Genomic DNA, 21,371 nt, shown 5'->3' on the forward strand with positions numbered 1-21,371 from the left:
TTTTTTATATATTACATACAATTTATATAATATATATATATATATATCTGAATCACTTTGCTGTATACTTGAAACTAACACAACATTGTAAATTAACTATAGTTCAATTTTTAAAAAAGAAACATATTTAAAGGGGACAATATTCCATCCAAGGCCAGGTTCAATTTGAAACACTTATGGCACATCTAAGTGATAACGTTCAGGTCATTTAGATACTCAGCTAGAGAAGTCAGAAAAGAGTAAGGCAGTGGTAATTATATATATATATATATATATATATATTCATTTACTTATTTATATATATATACACACACATATATATATTTCAAATTTTTAAATTTCAATAAAATAATATTACTTATTACAAAACTAATATCAATGAAGTATAGAACACTTATAAATACATCTAAGCAAAAGAGAATTAAAAATATACAGACACATACTCATACAATCACAGCATCCAGATATAGTTTGTAGTAAAATGTGGTTATATATACATATGAATATACACACATAATGGGATTATACTGTATATGCTGTCTGGTAACAGGCTTTGTTTATTTAACAGCACATCATAAACATCTTTCTACTTAAATTAATATTCACCTACTTTTTTTTTTTTTACTATTATAAACAGTTCTGAGATAAACTGTCTTCACAGTAAAATATTGACCCATATCCCTAATTATTTCATTAGGATAAATTCCTAGTTGTGGAATTGCTGGCTAAATGCTATATGTGGCTTTAAGACTTTTGACATTTGTTCCCAAATCATTTTCTAGAGAGGCTGCAGCAATTTATAATCCCATTAGCAATATGTGCAAGTATTCATCTCCCTACACTTTCTCCAAAATTGAAATTATAAACGTAATCACTCAAATATTTGAGAATTTTATAAAATTAAAATGTTAACCTCACTGTTGGTTTCATTTTGCATTTGTTTAATTGCTAGACATTGAGCTGCTTATGTTTTACCAGTAATTTGTATTTTTTCTTTGGCAAACTGATGATTCTTATCCTTTGTCCACTTTTCTTTTGGGACACTTATCCTTTGTTGATTTGTAAGAGCTCTTTATATATTAATTTTAACCCTTCTTCATTAATGCTACCTTTTTTCCTTAGTTTGCATTTGCCAACTACGGGTACATTTTGATAAACAGATATTTTAAATTATACCTTGGTCAAGGTTTGAAATGGGTATTGTGAAGAATGGGAGCAAGAAGTATCCAAAAGCAAATAGAAAGAATGACACAGTATTACAAAGCCTCAGCTAAGGCCAAATACAATGAATTTCTTAATGGTTTCAATCTGCAAACTTTTAACAGTGTTTGGTTACTTGAGTGCAGAGGGAGAAAGGGGAGAAAAAAGGGTTTACTTAAGAGTTGGGATTTTGCCTGTTGGTTTAATCAGAAACTAGACAAAGGAATAAGGGAGTTATGTGTATTAGCAAGTGTGTTCCTGAAATGATGGACCACATGGATGAGGCAACTGATAAACTGGGAGAAAATAGGAGCGGTTAGGGGCTGTTATCTTCACCTTCATATTTTAAATTTTTTAATTCATTTCCTTTATAGTCAGACAGTGTTCTGAATCACACTCAGAATGAATTTTTAGCCACCAAGTCTATTTACTTAATCTAATGCATTTTATTTTAGCCACTCCACTTTCCATTTCCTTTCCTTCTCTTTTTATCTCAGCCCGTATTTACTTAAAAGAAGCATTTTCTTCCTGCATCCTAAGCAATATTTAATTCCAGAATATGGAGTGGGAAGGAAAAAGGTTGAAGGGGAGAGAAAAACACGGCCATTACCCTTTCACTTTAACAAGATCATAAGACACATGGTAAACACCAGGGCATTCAAAGATCACAACTCAGGGTCATCCCGGCCAAAATGGAAAGCTGCCAGGTACTTCTTGTGCTGAGTAGAGTTCCAAAGTCCAGAAGCCTGTTTGCTCTCACCCAAGATATTTTCTTACAACAGCTTATTTGCAAGTGTCATCCAAGGCCTGGAAACTCTAGACCCTCCCTGCCACACCCCACTTAATTTTGGGGTGTCCTCACTATAGAGTTGAGGAGATCATCGATTTAATTACTTGTGAAAACATGATACCAGAGTTTCAAACATCTCTTTACCAACTCCAGTGACCTTTCTCTCCAGAATAGCCTAGAAGAAAGAGCAGAGCTGAGATTCCTCTGATGTGTGAGTGCCCAGGTAAGGAGGCCCCAGGCACTGAACTTCCTTTGGGAGGTGAGGAGCTGACTGATGACCTGAGCCTTTGCTGATCTGAAGAGGGAGAACCCTGGACTTGAGGCATGTGAAGACTACATACTGCATCTTGCCAACCACAAAGGAGCCAGCCAGGCTCCTAAGAAGTCCTCCTTTCTAAAATCAGGTTGCACGTCATCCAAGATGCTCTCTTAACAAAAAGCCATGAACTTCCTTTATCCTCAACCTAGCTCAGATTTGCCATTGTAAATAGAAGTGTCAGGTTTTCCACCTGAACTGTGAGGTCACCACATATCAACCCTGACCAGAGAACTAGAAAGTAAAACCAGTCCCCCAGGGAAAATTTAATCAGAACCTCAGTCTCTTCCTTTTATACAACAGAGACATAAGGCCAAATAAAATACAGAAAAGCAAACTACCAAAATCTTAAAAACTCACTCAAGCAGCAGAAAATCAATTTGGTCATTCAAACTATTCAGCATTTTCATGTATTTTTTAAAATTTCAGCTTTATTGGGTATATTTTCATGTATTTTTAAATGACTCCTTTTATATGAACAGAATTTGTTCTCAAGAAATGATCTTGAGGAGAAAGTCAGCCATCTTTCTAAAAGAAAACAACTGTTAACCAAGATGGGAGCAAATATCAGACTCTCCCATACTCACATACTCTGTCTCCATGTCTCCCAGAAGGTTATCAAACTTCTCACACAACGCCCCAAACACAGACTACACATAAACACACACACACACACACACACACACACACACACACACACACACACACACACACCCTGGGTGGAGCTGAGAACCACTGCATAGAAATAATCAGGCTGAGGATACTCCATTCTGGCCTTACATATCAGATTTAAATGCTTAATGACAGAAGCCAACAGTAACCCCAGGCTACTTCATTCACTCGAGCCCAAAAGGAAACCAAACATTTTTCAGCAAGATAAAGCTCTTAGGACCCCCCATTTGCCAAATTAGAGAAAGCTTAAGTTTCAAACCAGAAAACTTTTCATCTCAAAACTCAGTACCACAGAGCCCCTCTATTATGAGGGGCATTTCTCTCCTGAGTATAAGATCAGAGATGGCCACCCAGGAAATGGCTCTACCTAGCCCCAGGCCTCAGACCTGGCCCAGCTGAGAATGAACAACTACCTGAGAAAAAGGAATAGGCCTCTAGGATATTGCTGAGCAAAGCCATGTCCACGAACTCGGGGATCACCAGCTCCGTGTTGTGGCAGAAAGGCAGCCTCGATGTGACATCCAGAAACGGCCTCCTGGAGATGCTTCAGCTGGATCAAGGTGGCCACCCTCCCTCTCTTCTCTTCTGTTTGGGAACACAAAGTGAGTGATGAGAACACATTCTGATTTCCTGAGTCTGTGTTCCAGGTAGCCTGGGCTCAAGTACAAAAACCAGTCCAACCTTCCCAGCCAGGGGGCTGCAAAGATCTGAGGTCTTGTACTCTTTGCTCTAACAGCTTCTTGGCTTTCAAACAAGCAGCAACTCCTTAAATCTGTTTTTCCTGGCCTTTCTCCTTTCTCTTCCCCATCTCCTCCCAATTTCCCATTTTAACACTTCTCCCTCACCTTTCCTTGATCCTTTTTATTGCATTCTTCCTGGTTTGCCTATGAGGTTCAGTCCATCATCACTTTAATCACTGCATTTTAACCCCAAGCCACAGCCTGCTTTTCATCTGGCTCTGTTTTCCCCTGTACTGATGGCACTTGTGTACTTCGATCAGTTTGCTTCATCTCACGTATTACCAAATGTGCATTCTTGGCAATGGGTCAGAGCTGACTATTTCAGAACTGCCAAAGTAGTTCTGGTTCTAAAATACTCCCAAGAACTTGGGAGCTCGAGCCTGCTCTCTGCCCCTAGCTCCATGACTCCACCTGTGACTGTGATGGGCCAACCAAACACACATGCACTGCCACAAATGGCCCATCAAAGGAACTGATCACCAGGATTCAGAACAGGAACTTGGGATCTCAGTATTCAGTGGCTCAGCCTCTGGCTGGGGGAGCACATTCTTTCCCCAGCTGCTGCTGCTGCTCAGAACCAGCATTATCATTACCCAGTACATTCAGTGAAGCCCTGGCAGAGAGCTGAGGATTTCAAGTGGCAGAGATCTTAATGACTCCTATTCAATGCCACTCTAAATGAAGACAGGGAACTGAGTCACAGGGTATGGAAGGATGTCTGGTTAGGGAAAGCTAGGGAAGCAGAAGGTTCCAGTCCTTGCAGAACAGGTTCTCAGGTGGGTCACAGACATTGGTAACATGGATCACATTTAGAGGGTCTGGAGAGCTGCAATTCCATAGGTGGATGGAATGGGTCACAACAGATAAGACAACTCTCACTTTGGTAAATTCCAGTGGGCTCAGGGAAGACCAAAGCAAGAAAAGACAGACCAACCCATAGGTAGGACAGAAATGAACACAAGGTCCTTGGAGCAGCCAGAGGCCCAGAGAGTGGCAGATGAGGAGTGGGAGCCTGGGGGCTCTGAGAAAGGGCTAGCTATTGCTGAGGGACCCCTGTACCTCTGAGTCTTCAACAGCCATTTGAGTTCCTAAAAGGTGACAACTGATGATACAGGTGAAGACTTGGAACAACCACCCTGAGTTCAGAAACTGCTCTGCAGGTCTGAGGACTTCAGGACCTAGGAAGAGAGTGAAGCCACTGGAATATTTCTGAGTATATGGTAGGACAAAGCTGTTTCAGGTCCATTCCCTCATTTCTATCCCCAATAATCCTACTATAGTGCAAGTCTCATTTTATTTCTGTGAGTTTTCCAACAGTCTCCTATCTGATGCTTCTGTAAATACCTCTTCCTATTCAATCTAGCACCCACTTTTACCAACAGGGTTCTCTTTATAAAGTATAAATCTGATCACTTCACTCCATAGTCTAACCCTTCTTTAATGTTAAGAAGTTTAATCCCCATTAAACTTCTTAACACAAAACACATCCACTTTCACAATATCTGACCTCTATTTTAGCTCTTAATTCATCCCCTACCCAAGTCTACACTCTTACACATATAACAGAGATACAAGTATGCCTAATGCTTCAACAATACCAGATTACTTTCAGTTCCCCAAATACACTAAGCTCTTTCATCTTTTCATGCTTTTGGTTGTGCCCTTCCTTTTGCCTAAATGTCCCTCCTCCCTGGCTAACGTTTCCTGTAAGAGAGAATTCAAAAGTTCTACTGTAGTCTCAAAATCCCAAAGACTTCCTTTTTTCAGAAATAGAAAAACCCATACTAAAATTCATATGGAATATCAAGCAATCCAAAGTACTAAAACAATCCTAATAAAAAAACAAAGCTGGAAGTCTCACACTTCCTCATTTCAAAACGTATTACAAAGCTACAGTAATCAAAACAGTGTAGTACTTGCATAAAGACAGGCATATGGATAAATGGAATAAAATAGAGAGCCCAGAAATAAAACCTACATATATGGTTAAATTATTTTCAACAAGAGACCATTCAATTTGGAAAGAATAGTCTTGTTGAGAAAATTGGATATCCACATGCAAGAGAACGAAGTTCAACCCTTACCTTATACCATATTAAAAAAAAATTAACTAAAAATGGATAAAAGACCTAAGTGGAAGAGCTAAAATTATAAAGCTCTTAGAAGAAAACATGGAGGAAGAGCTTCATGACACTGGATTTGGAAATGATTTCTTGGACTTGACACAAAAAGCACAGGCAACAAAATAAAAATAGATAAGTTGGACTACATCAAAACTTAACATTTCTGTGCATCAAAGGATACAATCAACAGAGTGAAAAGGAACCAGTGGAATGGGAGAAAATATTTGCAAATCATATATCTGACGAGGGGTTAATATCTAGATTATAGAGAACTCCTACAACACAACAACAGCAAAAAACAAACAACCTGATTAAAAAATGGGCTAAGGATTTGAATAGACCTTTCTTCAAGGAAGATTCATGAATGGCCAATAAGCACATGAAAAGATGCTCAACATCACTAATCATTAGGGAAACACAAATCAAAAACACAATGAGATACCACCCCACATCCATTAGGATGGCTACTATCAAAAAAAAAAACAACAAAAAACACAGACAATAGCAAGTGTTGGAGAGGATTGGAGAGGAACCCTTGTACTGTTGATGGGAAGGTAAAATTGTGGAGGCACTATGGAAAACAGTGTGGCAGTTTCACAAAAAATTAAAAATAGAATTATCTTATGATTCAGCAATTCACCTCTTGGTCTACACCTAAAAGAATTGAAAGCATGGACTTTAACAGATATTTGTACACAAATTATGATGAAGCATTATTATGGCAACCTAAAGATAAATCAATCAAAGTGTCCATCCACAAATGGATAAACAAAATGTGGTATATGCATACAATGGACTATTACTCACAGTCTTAAAAAAGAATGAAATTCTGACACATTCACAACATGGATGAACCTTGAGGACATTATGCTAAGTGAAGTAAGCCAGTCACAAAAGAACAAATATGGTATGATTCCACTTATATGAAGTACCTAGAGTAGTCAGATTCATAGACAGAAGGCAGAATGGTGGTTGTCATGGGTTGGGAGAAGGGAGAAATAGGAAATTATTGTTTAATGGGTACAGAGTACAAAGTTTCGGTTTTGCAAGATGAAAAGTGTTCTGGACATGGATAAAGATAATGGTTGCACAACAAGGTAAATGTACTTGATACCACTGATCTGTACACTTAAAAATGGTTAAAATAGCAAATTTTATATGTATTTTACCACAATTTTTAAAATTAATAATAATAATAATAAATATAAGATGTTGATGAGGTACAACAATGAATTTTAAAGGATAAATTTTAAAGATTCTTTAGAGAATCCAGCAATCAAATATTGATTTTCAGTTAATAGGAATGGTAGCAGAATTATAGAGATATTAAAATTAAAGTCAAAATACTATATGATATCACTTATATGTGGAATCTAAAAAATACAACAAACTAGTGAATATAACAAAAAAGAAGACTCACAGATATAGAGAACAAACTAGTACATCAGTGGGGAGAGGAAGGGGGGAGGGGCAATATAGAGTAGGGTATTCAGAAGTACAAACTATTATGTATAAAATAAGCTACAAGGATATACTGTACAATGCAGGGAATATAGCCAATATTTTATAATAACTAAAAATGGAGTATAACCTTTAAAAACTGTGGGGACTTCCCTGGTGGCAGTGTGGTTAAGAATCCGCCTGCCAATTCAGAGGACACAGGTTCAATCCCTGGTCCAGGAAGATCCCACATGCCATGGAGCAACAAAGCCTATGAGCCACAACTACTGAGCCTGCACTCGAGAGCCCGCGAGCCACAACTACTGAAGACCGCATGCCTAGAGAAATCAAGTCAAAAAAAAATAAAGAAAGAAAAAAAATAAAAGACTAACACCTCTTGGCCCTCCATTAAAAAATAAACAAACTGTTAATCACTATATTGTACACCAGTAATTTATAGAATATTGTACATCAACTACACTTTGATTTTAAAAATTGAAGTCAATAAAATTCTAATTTATATCAAATTATGGATATGGCTTAATTTTAAGTAAAAGATGTTAATATCTCACTTATAAAAACATTAAATGTAAATAATTGTAATCTATCACATTTATAGATTAAGAGGAAAAATATATCATGTCAATGGATGCAAAAATACGTTTGTGTAAAAATTAATAAAAATTCATGTTTTATTTAAAAAGAAAGATCTAATGCAGTAAAGCTCCAAATCCTCCAGACTCTTTTTTTTCTATCAAAGTATTAGAATATTTTTCTAATATTGCACCTATGATATTGCAATTGGAATTATTGGTTTACTGAAGAGACTTCTTACAAGTCCTTATTACCCTGGTACCTAGTACGGTGCCTGATGAAAGGAGGTTCTCGGTAAATTCTGGCTAGCTGAAAAACAGAAAGAGCAATTAGGCATGAGCTTTGTATGCATGAGTAAGTCCCAGAGAGTATTTCTGAACAGGTCTTAGAGTGAGCCACTTTGAAGACTAAAAGGAAACCAGGGCTGTCTGGCTCTGAGTGGGGTGCCAAGCAGGGTACTTCCTCGGGATTATGAAAGGACCACATGCAAGACGGAAGCTTAACCATGGCGCAGAAATTCTTCCTGAAAGTCTCTCCATGCCCCAGGCACTAATGGAGAGGGTTGCAGGAGCCAGAGGTAAAAGAAAGGGGACCAAGAAGGCAGGCTGAGGGTCAGGAAAGACAACTGCTGGTGGGCCATCTTATATAGTGAACAGGAAAACCCCCTGTGGTCCATGTAGCACAAGTCGACATAGAGCCGGGGTCAGTACACCTTTATAACTTTACTATAAAAGGGCTCTGAGGGCTATATGCTCTCTGTCTCAACTACTCAACTTTTGCCATTGTGGTGTCAAAACCACCACAAACAACCATAAACGAATGAGTGTGGCTGTGTTACAATAAAACCTTATTTTCAAAAGTAGGTGGTGGACCCAGATTGGCCCATGGACCATACATAGTCTGCAGCCCTCAGGCCTAGATTCTTACTACTCAAATTATGGTACAAGGACCAGCAGGATTGACATCACTTAGGAGCTTGTTAGATCTGCATAATCCTGGGCACCCAGACCTTTGGAATCAAACTCTCATTTTGTAAGATGTCCAATAGAGTTTGCAAAATGCTCTGCCTGACTTCTGTGATCCCCTTCAGCCTGAGCACTCAGATATTATAACAGCATAGGCTTAGGAGGAGTTTCACTTAATGCATCCTTTATAAATCTATCTAGGGTAGGAGGGCAAGTCCTTCATGAGGACACTGAGACAGAGGGCAGGACTCAGCATAGGAGATTCTGTTCAGGGTAGCTGCCAATGAGACAAGGTCTGCAGAAGTTAGATACATGATGACTCCCAGAGCCAAACTCTACTACCAAACCCTCTCCCTGAGCCCTCCCTTAATAGTGATGAAACAACTCCAGGTAGTTCTAGACACTCTCCACTGGTGATTTGCCCTGTAATTAAAACATTTCTGCATCTCCTACTGTGATGGTTAGTTTTATGAGTCAACTTGACTGGCCATAGGATGTCCAGATTAAACATTATGTCTGGATGTGTCTATGAAAGTGTTTCCAGATAAGATTAGCAATAGGTAGACTAACTAAAGTAGATTGCCCTCCCCAATATGAATGGGCATTATCCAATCCATTGAGAGCCTGAAAGGAACAAAAGGCAGAGGAAGGAGGAACTTGCCTCTTTTTTCTTGCTTCACTGCTGAGTTGGAGTATCACATCTCATCTTGTCTTCTCTGGCCTCAGACTGAGATTTACACCATTCACTCCCCTGGTTCTCAGGCTTTTGGACTTGGACTGAACTACAACACTGTCTTTCCTGTGTCTCCATGTTGCAAGGTTGTGTATGGCAAATCATGGGACTTCTCAACCTCTATGATTATGTGAGCTGATTCTTCATAAAAATAATAATTATTGTTATATATTTATGTAAAAAATATATGTTTCTGTTTCTGTTTCTCTGGAGGACCCTAATACACTTAACCAATATAAAGGTAAGGGGCATGAAGAACTCATCTACCTACAAGTGAAATTTTGTGCTCTAGTCCTCAAGGAAATCCCTTATCACTGGTTAGTTCCTAAAATAGTGGTCCTCAACCTTGGGCAGTGTGCTCCTCAGGGTACAGTTGGTTGTCACAACTGCAGTGGAAGTTGATATTAACATCTAGTAGGAGGCAAGGATACTGCTAAAATCCTACAATGTATAGAACAGCACCCCCACAACAAAGAACTATCTGGCCCCAAATGTTAATGCATCAAGGTTGAGAAACCCTGTTCTAGAACAAACATTACCTCATTGATCAACCTAAGAAACTCTCAGTGTTTGTGAACCTCATGCACATCACCATTACAGTGAGAAATGTGTCAGAGAAAGGTCTGCTTGGCAGCTTATAGCGGCCTTGCTCAGGACACCACAGGTCCAAGCCCTGGGCCACCAATTCAATGTTCCATGACCAGAAGTAAATAAGCTCTGGGAGAACAAATCACATCAACCAAGCCCTCAAGAAAATACATCAGGGGACTTCCCTGGTGGCGCAGTGGTTAAGAATCCACCTGCCAATGCAGGGGACACGGGTTCAAGCCCTGGTCCGGGAAGATTCCACATGCTGCAGAGCAACTAAGCCCATGCGCCACAACTACTGAAGCCCGCATGCCTAGAGCCCGTGCTCTGCAACAGAGAAGCCACCTCAACAGAGAAGCCACTGCAGCAAGATAAGCCACTGCAATGAAAAGCCCATACACTGCAAAGAAGAGTAGCTCCCTCTTGCTGCAACTAGAGAAATCCCATGTGCAGCAATGAAGACCCAATGCAATAATAAAATAAATAAATTTATTTTTTTAAAAAGAAAGAAAAAAGAAAATACAACATCAACCAATACCAGTTTATTAATTCATAACTGGAGAGCCACCTGGCATAAGATCTAGACCAGATTCTCTTCTAGACAAGTTGACCCTGGGGATTATCTTGGTTAGGGCAGAATTACAACTAAGCAGCCATATATTTTCAAAGCCAGGGTTTTCTCCCTGTGATTGTCCATTGGATTAACCCCACACCATTCTAGGGGAAAATGGTGTCTAGAGAACACTCTAGGGCCAGTAAACCAGAATTGCAACACACTTTCTTTGGACAGCACCTACTAATTCTTATATTTCTTACTCTTTGACAGCTTTCTTTCATCTATGACCCAAAGCTCATTCACCTAATTACTGAAAACCTGTGTCACAATTGAAGAGACAGCTTCTTTCCAGCACCTACCTCTCAGAATTTTGTCTTCCTGTACACATGCTGGCCTCCTGATGAAGATGACAAGCTGGCTTATAAGCACCATCTCTTAAACTGAATGACTAATTGCATGCATTGCATGTGATTTTCACTGGTTTCCATATTAGAGATAACCTATTTCCCAGTGCTGCAAATTCATATTCTCTGGAACCTTGAGTCTACCCACCTATACAGAGTGTAACCACTGGATATACAAAATGAAGTATGCCTGGTGATAGTACATTTCATCTTTTTTTTAATTGTAGTTGAAATTTGTAAATGGTTCTTAAAGTACAGTCTTAAAAAATCAACTCACAAAATATGCATTGGTCCCACATTAATTTACAAATCCAGGTTAGAAACTAGCACTTATATTTATTTCATCATCAGAGGCTTCTTTCTAGGGATCTTAGAGTTTTCAGCCTGAGGCCTTCTTAAAATGCAAGTTATATTTGAGGAGGATAACTTCCTATCAGATTACCTTGTAGTAGGGATTAGTTTAACAGATGCTTGAAATCCAAGTTCTATGAATTGTACATGGTGTTAGAGGTTGGGTTTCAAACGAAACTGACTAAAGCAGAGATTAGCATACAGGTTTATTAGGGAGATTTCTTGGGATCAATACCTGTAGGAAGGGGAAAGAATGGGAAAGAAACATCACTAGGCTGAGGGAGAAGGTGAGTTGCAATGCAATCTGAATGAAGGACTCAGCCAACTCCCTGGGGATTTCTGAAGCTGGACTCGCTCTTCAGAATTGGGACCAGGGTGGGTAGGCCTTTATATCCTCACATTGATCAGTCATTAGATGTGGCAGCCATGGCAAGAGGGGTCACCTCGAGCAAGGCAGGCCTCTTGAGCAGAGGCAATTATTCCCTTCCAGCTAAGGCAATGCAGACAGCAGCACTACCAGCAGCTAGGGAAGTAAGTCCTTCATTCCTGAAGGGGGATTTGGGCTGCACATCATGGTTTCCAACACAGACAGGAATGGTGAGAAACAAAGGGCTGGAAAAAGGCAGCTAAAAAAGCCCAAAGATAAATCTTATCTTCTTCAGTTTAGCCTATGCTCTTGGGAGGCTGTGTGACACGTGGAGACTATGGAACTCCGAATGCCAGCGATTTGAATCCTGATTTCACCACTTCCTACCTGCAAAGAATTAGGTAAGTCTCATAGAGTCTCTCAGCCTCAATTTGCTCATCTATAACTGTGATGAAAAAATTTCCCTGATTATGTAGTTGCAAGAATTAAACAAGAAAATATATGCGAAACTACTTATCGATTATCAAGTGCCATACAAATGCATGGTGTTGTTACAAATGCTCCTGCTTGCCGCAACTAGAGAAAGCCTGCACACAGCAATGAAGACCCAATGCAGCCAAAAATAAATAAATAAATAAATAAATATTTTTTTAAAACTAAATGACATTTTTAAGGTAGGCATCTTGGCAGCCTCTTGGATCAATGGAGCATACTGAGCAAGAGCTAAAGAAGAAACAATACAAAAGAGTTGTACTCCCTCTCTTTTACCTGCTAGTTTTTGAACAGAGAATTTAAACATTTCATCTTATATTTCAGTAGCAGCAATGCGCATCCTTGGTATATAAGCCACCATGCAGATGACTATCTCCTCATACGGTGTGCAAAGGGTCGTAAAAAAGTCTTATTATATCAGGACTTCCCTGGTAGTCCATTGGTTAATACTCTGTTCTTCCAATGCAGGGGGCACTTGTTCAATCAATGGTCGGGGAACTAAGATCCCACATGCCAAGCAGCACAGCCAAAAAAACAAAAATGAAAAACAAAACAAAAAAATCTTATTATCCCCTTAGCTACCTGGGGAGAGGTGTACTGTTAAGAATAGAAGAGTATCTGGTTAGAATGATTCATCCTTGGAGATGCTAGTATCAGACAGTAGAGGTTCTGAAACTTGGTTGGCCTCAGTTGGCTTCTCAGGCTCTGAAAGAAAAGAAAAATGGCATAAAATATATCAGAGAGCCATCACATGGCTGAGAGATCACATCATGCCTTAGACCTGGTGTTGTTATGAACTGCTTAGCAGAGAAACCTTGGTGGTCTTTGTCTGGACACCTGAAGATATGAAATAGCATTCCCTGAAAGGATAAAGCCCACTGCCAGAGTTTAATCTGGAATTTGAACCAGACAGCCAGAGAAACCAACATCCCAAGGTCAGAACAAAAAGGGAAGCTAAGGGTAAAAAATCAAAAGATGTATGCTTCCTCTTCCCTCCTGTCAGCCAAAACCCGCAAAATAGCTACAGTGGCTCCTGTGTGGCTCCTCATCAGTGAAGTTTGCAAGTCAGCCTCTCTGAAACAGGAAGTGAGGAAATTTAGTTTCCAGATAGTAATGCCCCGATGGGCCATGAAATGAAGTCTCATGTAGCTCTGTGGACACAAAAATCCTGGACATGCTGCCAAGTGGATTCCCACAGCCTGTATCTTCCATCGAGAAATCGCAAGGCCTCTGTTCAACCCAGCTAAAGAAGCCACCAGGGGTCTCTGAAAGACCTAGATTACACACAGCTCCTTTAGGTTGCCAGTTTCATTTAGAATTGTTTAGAAAAAAATGAAATCAGTCACAGAGGTCCCGGAGCCCTAAGCAGTCCCTTTGCTCCATGCATACACACTCATTCATCATCACTGCTTCCTGCCAGCTCCTGCAGCATCCGACTTTTGCTTATTTATTTACATCTTTACTTATCCCAGCTGCCTCTGCCTCACAAAGGATTTGTGGCATCTTCCTATCTCCATTTTACTGGTAAGGGCAAAAATGCACAAGATCAGTAGTTCTTTAGAGACTCATGTACCAAAGCATGGAATCAGTTCTTTGGGTCTCACTTGCTCTCCACTGTACACTAAAGAAAACTATGCAAGGACTGACCTCATTTTGGTCACATGGAATCTGAGATGCAAAAGCTTGAATGGAAAAATAACTCTCAGGGACTTCCCTGGGGACTTCCCTTCCCCAGTGGTTAGGACTTCGTGATTCCACTGTGGGGGCCCGGGTTCGATCCCTGGTCAGGGAACTAAGATCCTACAAGCCACACAGCATGGCCAAAAAAAGAAAAAAAAGAAAAGAAAAATAGCTCCCACCTCACAGGATGGTAAGAGGATACACATGGCCCTGGAGAAATGACTGAGCAGAGAGAAACGCTGACCTTCTCTACAGGACTGATAAACACCTATGGATGACACATCCAACATGCTAGCCTACCAGCTGCGTGGCTTCCTTTGCTCCACCAACCCTCCCCTCCAACCCACTGCAGTAAACCACTTCCAAGAACATATCCTGGACTTTGTTTTCACTTAGAAAGGCACCACCTCTGAAGTCTGGGCTGTGAGCTCCTTAAGGGCAGGGACAACCTGGTCTCCATTCTTCTCTTTGTTCCTAGAGCCTCCCACAGTAAATGGACAAAGCTGATGTTCAGTGACTGTTGGATGAATGACTCACACTCAGAAATCCCACTCTTTAACCAGATCTTTCTGTCCTCCTACTATTCTCACCCCTAGAATCAAAGTAAATGTTCTCTCCAACCTCTCTGGTTCCTCAAGCTTCTTATACTCTCCAGCTCACCCAGTTAAGTCTCATCCTCCATTCACTTTTCTCTACATAGCCTGGCTACTATAACTACACTACACTTGGCTCTTACCAGGACCTTTCTGCTGCCCTCCCACCATCCCCAGGCCTAACCGCAAGACCACTCTAACCCTCACCTGCCAGCTTTCTTGTCCAAAGGCTAAGTGTTTCTGAAAAAAAAAATCATTCATATTAGCACCATTGTAAATGTTTGGTTTACACCCTCAGTGAGGCCCTTATGTTGCTAGGAAAACTTCTAAGTCCCTTGCATTGTTCTTTCTCATTTCCAAGAGAAAATGTACCAAAGCACTACCCCTGTCTTTCAGCCCCCTTCTCCATCCTCACCCCTCTTGTGTTTCCCATCTTCCCAGAGGAAACAGCAGCCAACTTACATGAACTGTAACTCCCTTCTCTTCCATCTGATCCTGACCTTCCTCCCTCATTTCTCTAAGGGAGTTTTTATCTGTGCTTTTGATCAAATCTTTTCCTCCTTCTTCTTATAAGATTTCATTCCATCAGTGATTCATCCTTCTTTTACCTTTCTTGTTTGACTGATCTCCATCTCTATCTATACAGAGGTAGGCAGATAGAAAGATATACTTTATACTATTCACACAGAAAGACAGAGAGAGAAGGAGAGAAAGAGAGATTATATATGGGTATAAGTCTCTCTCTCAAACTTGCAGTTTCTCCCTTTCTCCTTCCCTTCTCTCCCCCACCTCCGTGTGTGTGTGTGTCTGTGTGTGTGAGGTAAGTATATATGTCATACATTTACATATATACACACGAGATGTGTTGATGCAAAAACATGCATATATGTGCACATACATGTATGTATACACACACACATGTCTTTCTCCTTCAAACACTTTCTCATTCTTTCCTAATCACTGTCAAAATCTCTCTCTTTCAATTTGCTGGTCTTATCGACAATAAGTTTGCTTAATTGTCCTCACCCTTTTTAAAAAAATATTATTTTTTTTTTTGGCTGAGTTGTGTCTTCGTTGTTGTGCGCAAGCTTTCTCTGGTTGTGGTGAGTGGGGGTTACTCTTCGTTGTGGTGCGCAGGCTTCTCATTGCAGTGGCTTCTCTTGTTGTGGAGCATGGGCTCTAGGTGCGCAGGCTTCAGTGGTTGCAGTATGCGGGCTCAGTAGTTGGGGCTCGCGGGCTCTAGAGCACAGGCTCAGTAGTTGTGGCACACGGGCTTAGTTGCTCTGCCAGTAGTTGTGGCTCGCGGGCTCTAGAGCACAGGCTCAGTAGTTGTGGCACACGGGCTTAGTTGCTCTGCCACATGTGGGATCTTCCTAGACCAGAGATCAAACCCGTGTCCCCTGCAGTGGCAGGTGGATTCTTAGCCACTGCACGACCAGGGAAGTCCTGCCCTCACCCTTAAATGACCTTCCCTTTATTCAGCCTCCCTGCTAAACTTATACTTCCTCTCTCCTTTTTTTTTTACCATCATTCAATCCTTAGGGATCTCATGTCCCATCCTTCTCCATTTATGCTGCCTAGCACAGTGCCTGAGCACATAAGTTCTTTAAAATAAATTCTGTCATGGATATGAGTCAATGTTTTAGACACCTCTGTGATCTAGTGTTTGACTCATAGTGAATTCTTCCATTGACTGAATGAATCTAAAATGAACAAACATGGTTAGTGAGAGAGATCTGCAACCTAGCTAAGCAAACAGAATGAAGTATAAAAGCAATGTGAGTTAAGTGGCGTGGGTGCAGATGGGAAAGAGTAATTAATTCCAATAATGGGAGAGCAGTGGGCAGAACTCATAAAAACTTCATAGAGAGGTAAGATTTAAATTGAACTACTGAGTATTAATTTAATACAAATTATACTAATAACTCATATTTATGGAGACCTTCCTCTGTAACCAGGCAATGCTTTATGTAGAATATTTAAGAATATTTAATTTAAGAATATTAATTTATAACAATCCTGTGCTATTCTTATTCCCATTTTTCAGATGGGAAAATTGAGGCACAGAGAGATAGTGCTATACAAGATCACTCAGCTAGAAAATATTGGAGATGGAATTTAAACTCAGGCAGCCCATCTCTAGTGCTTTTAACTTCTAAACCGTACTTCCCAGAGTAAAGAAATGTACTAGAGACAAAAGGAATAATGTGAGGTAAGGCATATGGCATGTCTAGAGCAAAAGGGTAGGCAGAAGGATTTACTAGAAATTAAAGATGGAAAGGCAAAGTTGGAATTGGACCTTGGAGGATCTGCAGTGCCTTACAAAGGAGATGGAATTTTATTTTATGAACAATGGTATTAACAGAAGGGTGACATGGTCAATTCTGCTTCCTAGGAAGAAAACACTAGCAGAAGTGGAGGCTATGTTGGAGAAGTCAGAGATTATAGATTACAGTCTGAAAGACTCACTACGGGCTAACTCAATAGTCCAGGTAAAGGATGAAAGTACCTGAAACCAAGATGGCTGAAATAAAATGGGGATGAAGCTTCTGAAGAAGTCAGCAACCCAGAAACCAAACCTAAGAGGTGAAGACCAAAACAAAAGAAAACAAAGCAAAAAAACCACCAAATGCATGTTCTCTGGTCAAAAGACCAGTTAAGGGACAGTCTAGCAAGACAGAAAACTTTTAGACAATAACTACTCTACCCCAGCCGAACACCATAGGAAAAACTGTGGCCCCAACTTACACCCATAACAGCAAAGGCTGAGTGGAGAGCCTAGACTTCCATCCTCGAGAGACTACAAGAAGACACCCCAATGTCCCCATGAGAGTGGCATTAGAGAAGACCAAGTAGGGAAAGGGGACTTTCATACCAGACAGCTGGTAATGAGCCACTCTTCCTGGCAGTATCAGTGGAGAACACACAGGAAGCCTGGACTTCACCCCCACACAGCTCCTCTCCCTCCTGGCTGGAGTAGTGTAATAGGAGGCCTAGTGAAGGGTCAGGACTTTCACCAACCCCAGTGGTTAGAAGCCCCACCATCACCAACATCATGTCAGTGGAGGCCACATGGGATCTGGAACTCTCATTCTCACCCAGCAGTAATAAGAAACCAGTCAATAGATGCCAACACCAAGATGACAGAGATGTTAGAATTATCTGACAAGGATTCTAAAACAGCCATGATAAAAAAAAAAAACACTTCTAATAGCAATGATGAATATGCTTGAAATGAAGTTTTAAAAATGGAATGTCTCAGCAAAGAAATAGAAAGCCTTAGCAAAGAAATGGAAGATATAAAGAAAAAAATGAAAATTTTAGGATTGAAAAATATAACCAAAATTAGAAACTAAGTAAATGAGATCAACAGTAGAGTGGAAAGGACAAGGGAAAGAATCAGTGAACTGGAAGGTAGTATAATAGAACCTACTCAGTTGGGCAACAGGGAGAAAATAGATTTTAAAAAAATTGAACAGAACCTTAGGGACCTGTGAGACTATAACAAAAGATCTAACATTCGTGTCATTAGAGTCAAAGAAGGAGAGGAAAAAACAGGCAAAAATGAAAAAGTGTTTTAAAAAATCAAGAAATAATGGCTGTAAAATCCCCCTATTTAGGAAGAGATAAAAATCTACAGATATGAGAAGCTGACAAAATCTCAAAAGGATAGACTCAAAGAAATCCTTGCCAATCTGAAGGATCAAGATGGCGGAGGAGTAGAAGGACGTGGAGTTCATCTCTACCACAAATGCATCAAGAAAACATCTACTAATGAAACAGTTCTCACAGAGCACCTGCTGAACACTAGCAGAGTGCCTCAGACACCTAAAAGGGCAAGAAGAATCCCCATGTAACCAGGTAGGATGAAAGAAAGAAGAAGGGAAAAGGAAGAGGAGAGGAAGCAGGATGGGACCTGCACCCCTAGCAGGGAGTTGAAGATGAGGAGAGCTTCCTGCATCTGGGGAAGCCCCCTCACCAGTGGGGAGATCACCTGGGACAGAAGGGGAGCTTCAGGGGCTTGGAGGAGAGCACAGCAACCAGTCTGTGGCAGGAAGGACAGACTGAGACCTACCCAAATGGTCCATGCCACAGCCCTGCATGCCCCAGCCTGAGACATGTGTCCATCAGTGTGGACGGGGGCTGGGTGCTAAAACGTGGGGTTTGGGGAGCAGGCCTGGGGAGGGGACTGCTGTTGGCTGTGAGGAGACAGCCTGAGGGGATGGGAGTGAGGAGCTCTGCAACCTGGAATCCTCCTGGAGGAAGCCCGGACCACGATAGAAGAAAAGCACCATCACTGAGTGACGTGCAAAGGGCAGGGCCGCCATTGCAGCCTCTCTCCTCATGTGCCGGCCCTGCCTCAACAGGCACTAGGGAGGACTCCCACCGGAGCAGGCTAACACATCTCCAGCCATTGCCTCCTCTGCCGTCACCCCGCCTGGGTAACTTGCTCACCCCAATCGCCTGGGCAGCCCACTCACCTGGATTGCTGCCTCGGCTCCCTCCCACCTGACAGGCTCCTGTGCTCTGGCAGCCTTGGGAGCAGAGGCGGGTGGGTGGCTCACACTCAGAGGTGGGGCTGAAACAACAGCTGAGCCCCAGGGGTTCTGTGACTAAGAAAGAAGAGCTAAAATCTCTCCTTGTGGCTGTACAAATTGCAGAGTTAGACCTCCACAGACAGCTTCCTAAATTCAGTGTCTGAAGAACATCCAAATGGACAACTGCTCCTACAGCTGAGACGGGTCTGGCTTTAGGACCTGTGGGCTTTATGGGCACATACAGAGGATGTGCAAGGCCAGAGTCTAAGCTGCCTCCATAGCAGGTCCAGGTACAGAGTTACTACAGTCCTGAGACCTGACCTCACTGGATCTGTGATGGTGGCCTGGTGAAAACAACACATGAGAATCACCAGGGCCAATTGACAGCATACCCACAGTTAAGGTAGGACTGAGAGCAGTGCCAACAACAGTGTACCTTGTGTGCCCACACAATGAATGAAAGGGGACACAACAGAGCACACTCACAGGTAAACAGCTATAGAGGAGAAATATTCAGTGGATTCTCTCCCAGTGGGAGTACTCCAATCCCACCTACCTCACACCACAGATCAGAGTCACAGCTAAGAAACAGATCTGGGGTCCTCTACTCCAACAAGTAGGGAGCAGACCACACCCCTGACAGGGCAGTGACAATCACAGAGCAAAGGGGAGGCTGCACTCCATATCCAGGGTAGGATCTGGCCATGACAACACCAGACAAACCCCTTATTCAGGGGGATAACAGCCAGCATACACTGAGGAAAGAGGTGGCAGTCATCCATACTAAAACCAGACCTTGGACCAAAAAAAAAAACACACCATATATATATATATATATATATATATATATATTTTTTTTTTTTTTTTTTTTTAACCAACGAAGGCTACATAAGGACCTTCCCATATAAAAATAGCTCTCCAAGACAGTCTGAGGGTCTGGCATCAGGAGGGAGAACCCCCAGAGCATTTAGCCTTGAAGGCCAGCAGGGCTTGAGTGCAGGAGCTCCACAGGGCTGGGGGAAACAGAGACTCCACTCTTGGAGGGCACATACAAGGTGTCAACACAAAGAAGTACCTCCATAGGAACCTGGGATACACCTACCTAGGGGTCTTGGAGGGCCTTCTGGGGAACCAGGCATTGGCAGTAGCTCACTGTGTGGCAAGGTGACTGGTAGCAGAGCCCCCAGGGAATATGAATTGACATGTGCTCTCCTGGAGGTCCCCATTTCGACACCAACACCCGGCTCCACCCAACAGCCTGCAGGCTCCAGTGCTGGAACAACTCAGGCCAAACAACCAGCAAGACAGGAACACAGCACCACCCATCAGCAGACAGGCTGCTTAAAGTCATAATAAGCTCACAGACACACCAAAACACACTGCTTGACATGGCCCAGCTCACCAGAGGGACAAGACCCAGCTCTACCCAACAGAGGCAGGAACCTGGCCCTCCCACCAGAAAGCCTGCACAAGCCGCTGGACCAAACTCACCCACCAGGAGGCAGACACCAGAAGCAAGAGGAAATACGATCCTACCACCTGTGGAAAGGAGACCACAACACAATAAGTTAGAGAAAATGAGATGACAGAGGAATATGTTGCAGACGAAGGAGCTAGATAAAAACCTACAAGAACAACTAAATGAAGAGAAGATAGGCAATCTACCTGAAAAAGAATTCAGAGTAATGATAGTAAAGATGATCCAATATCTCAGAAAAAGAATGGAGGCATGGATCAAGAAGATACAATGTTTAACAAAGACCTAGAAGAACTAAAGAACAAACAGAGAGGAACAATACAATACCTAAAATGAAAAATACACTAGAAGGAATCAAGAGCAGAATAACTGAGGCAGAAGAACGGATAAGTGAGCGGGAAGATACAATGGTGGAAATCACTGCCACAGAACAGAATGAAGAAAAAAGAATGAAAAGAAATGAGGACTCTCTCAGAGACGTCTGGGACAACATTAAATACACTAACATTCGAATTATAGGGGTCCCAAGGAAGAAGAGAAAAAGAAGGGCCTGATAAAATATTTGAAGAGATTATAGCCAAAAAATTCCCTAACATGGGAAAGGAAATAATCACCCAAGTCCAGGAAGTGTAGGGAGTCCCACACAGGATAAACCCAAAGATAAACATGCTGAGACACATAGTAATCAAACTAACAAAAATTAAATACAAAGACAAAACATTAAAAGCAACAAGGGAAAAGCAACAAATAAC

At 41.5% G+C, this 21,371-nt stretch overlaps 1 protein-coding gene across 1 annotated transcript in view; it reads right to left on the reverse strand.

Moving 5' to 3' along the window:
* The window catches only part of EVA1A (eva-1 homolog A, regulator of programmed cell death), a 26,513-nt gene extending 22,980 nt beyond the window's left edge, over positions 1–3,533 (reverse strand). The window contains exon 1 of the mRNA XM_024117648.3: positions 3,392–3,533. Within this exon, the coding sequence (XP_023973416.1) occupies positions 3,392–3,437 (46 nt within the window). The 5' untranslated portion in view covers positions 3,438–3,533. The remainder of the gene's footprint in view (positions 1–3,391) is intronic.
* Positions 3,534–21,371: the final 17,838 nt, after the last annotated feature.

The sequence above is a fragment of the Physeter macrocephalus genome, chromosome 12, assembly GCF_002837175.3.
Source record: "Physeter macrocephalus isolate SW-GA chromosome 12, ASM283717v5, whole genome shotgun sequence".
Taxonomy (NCBI): Eukaryota; Metazoa; Chordata; class Mammalia; order Artiodactyla; family Physeteridae; genus Physeter; species Physeter macrocephalus.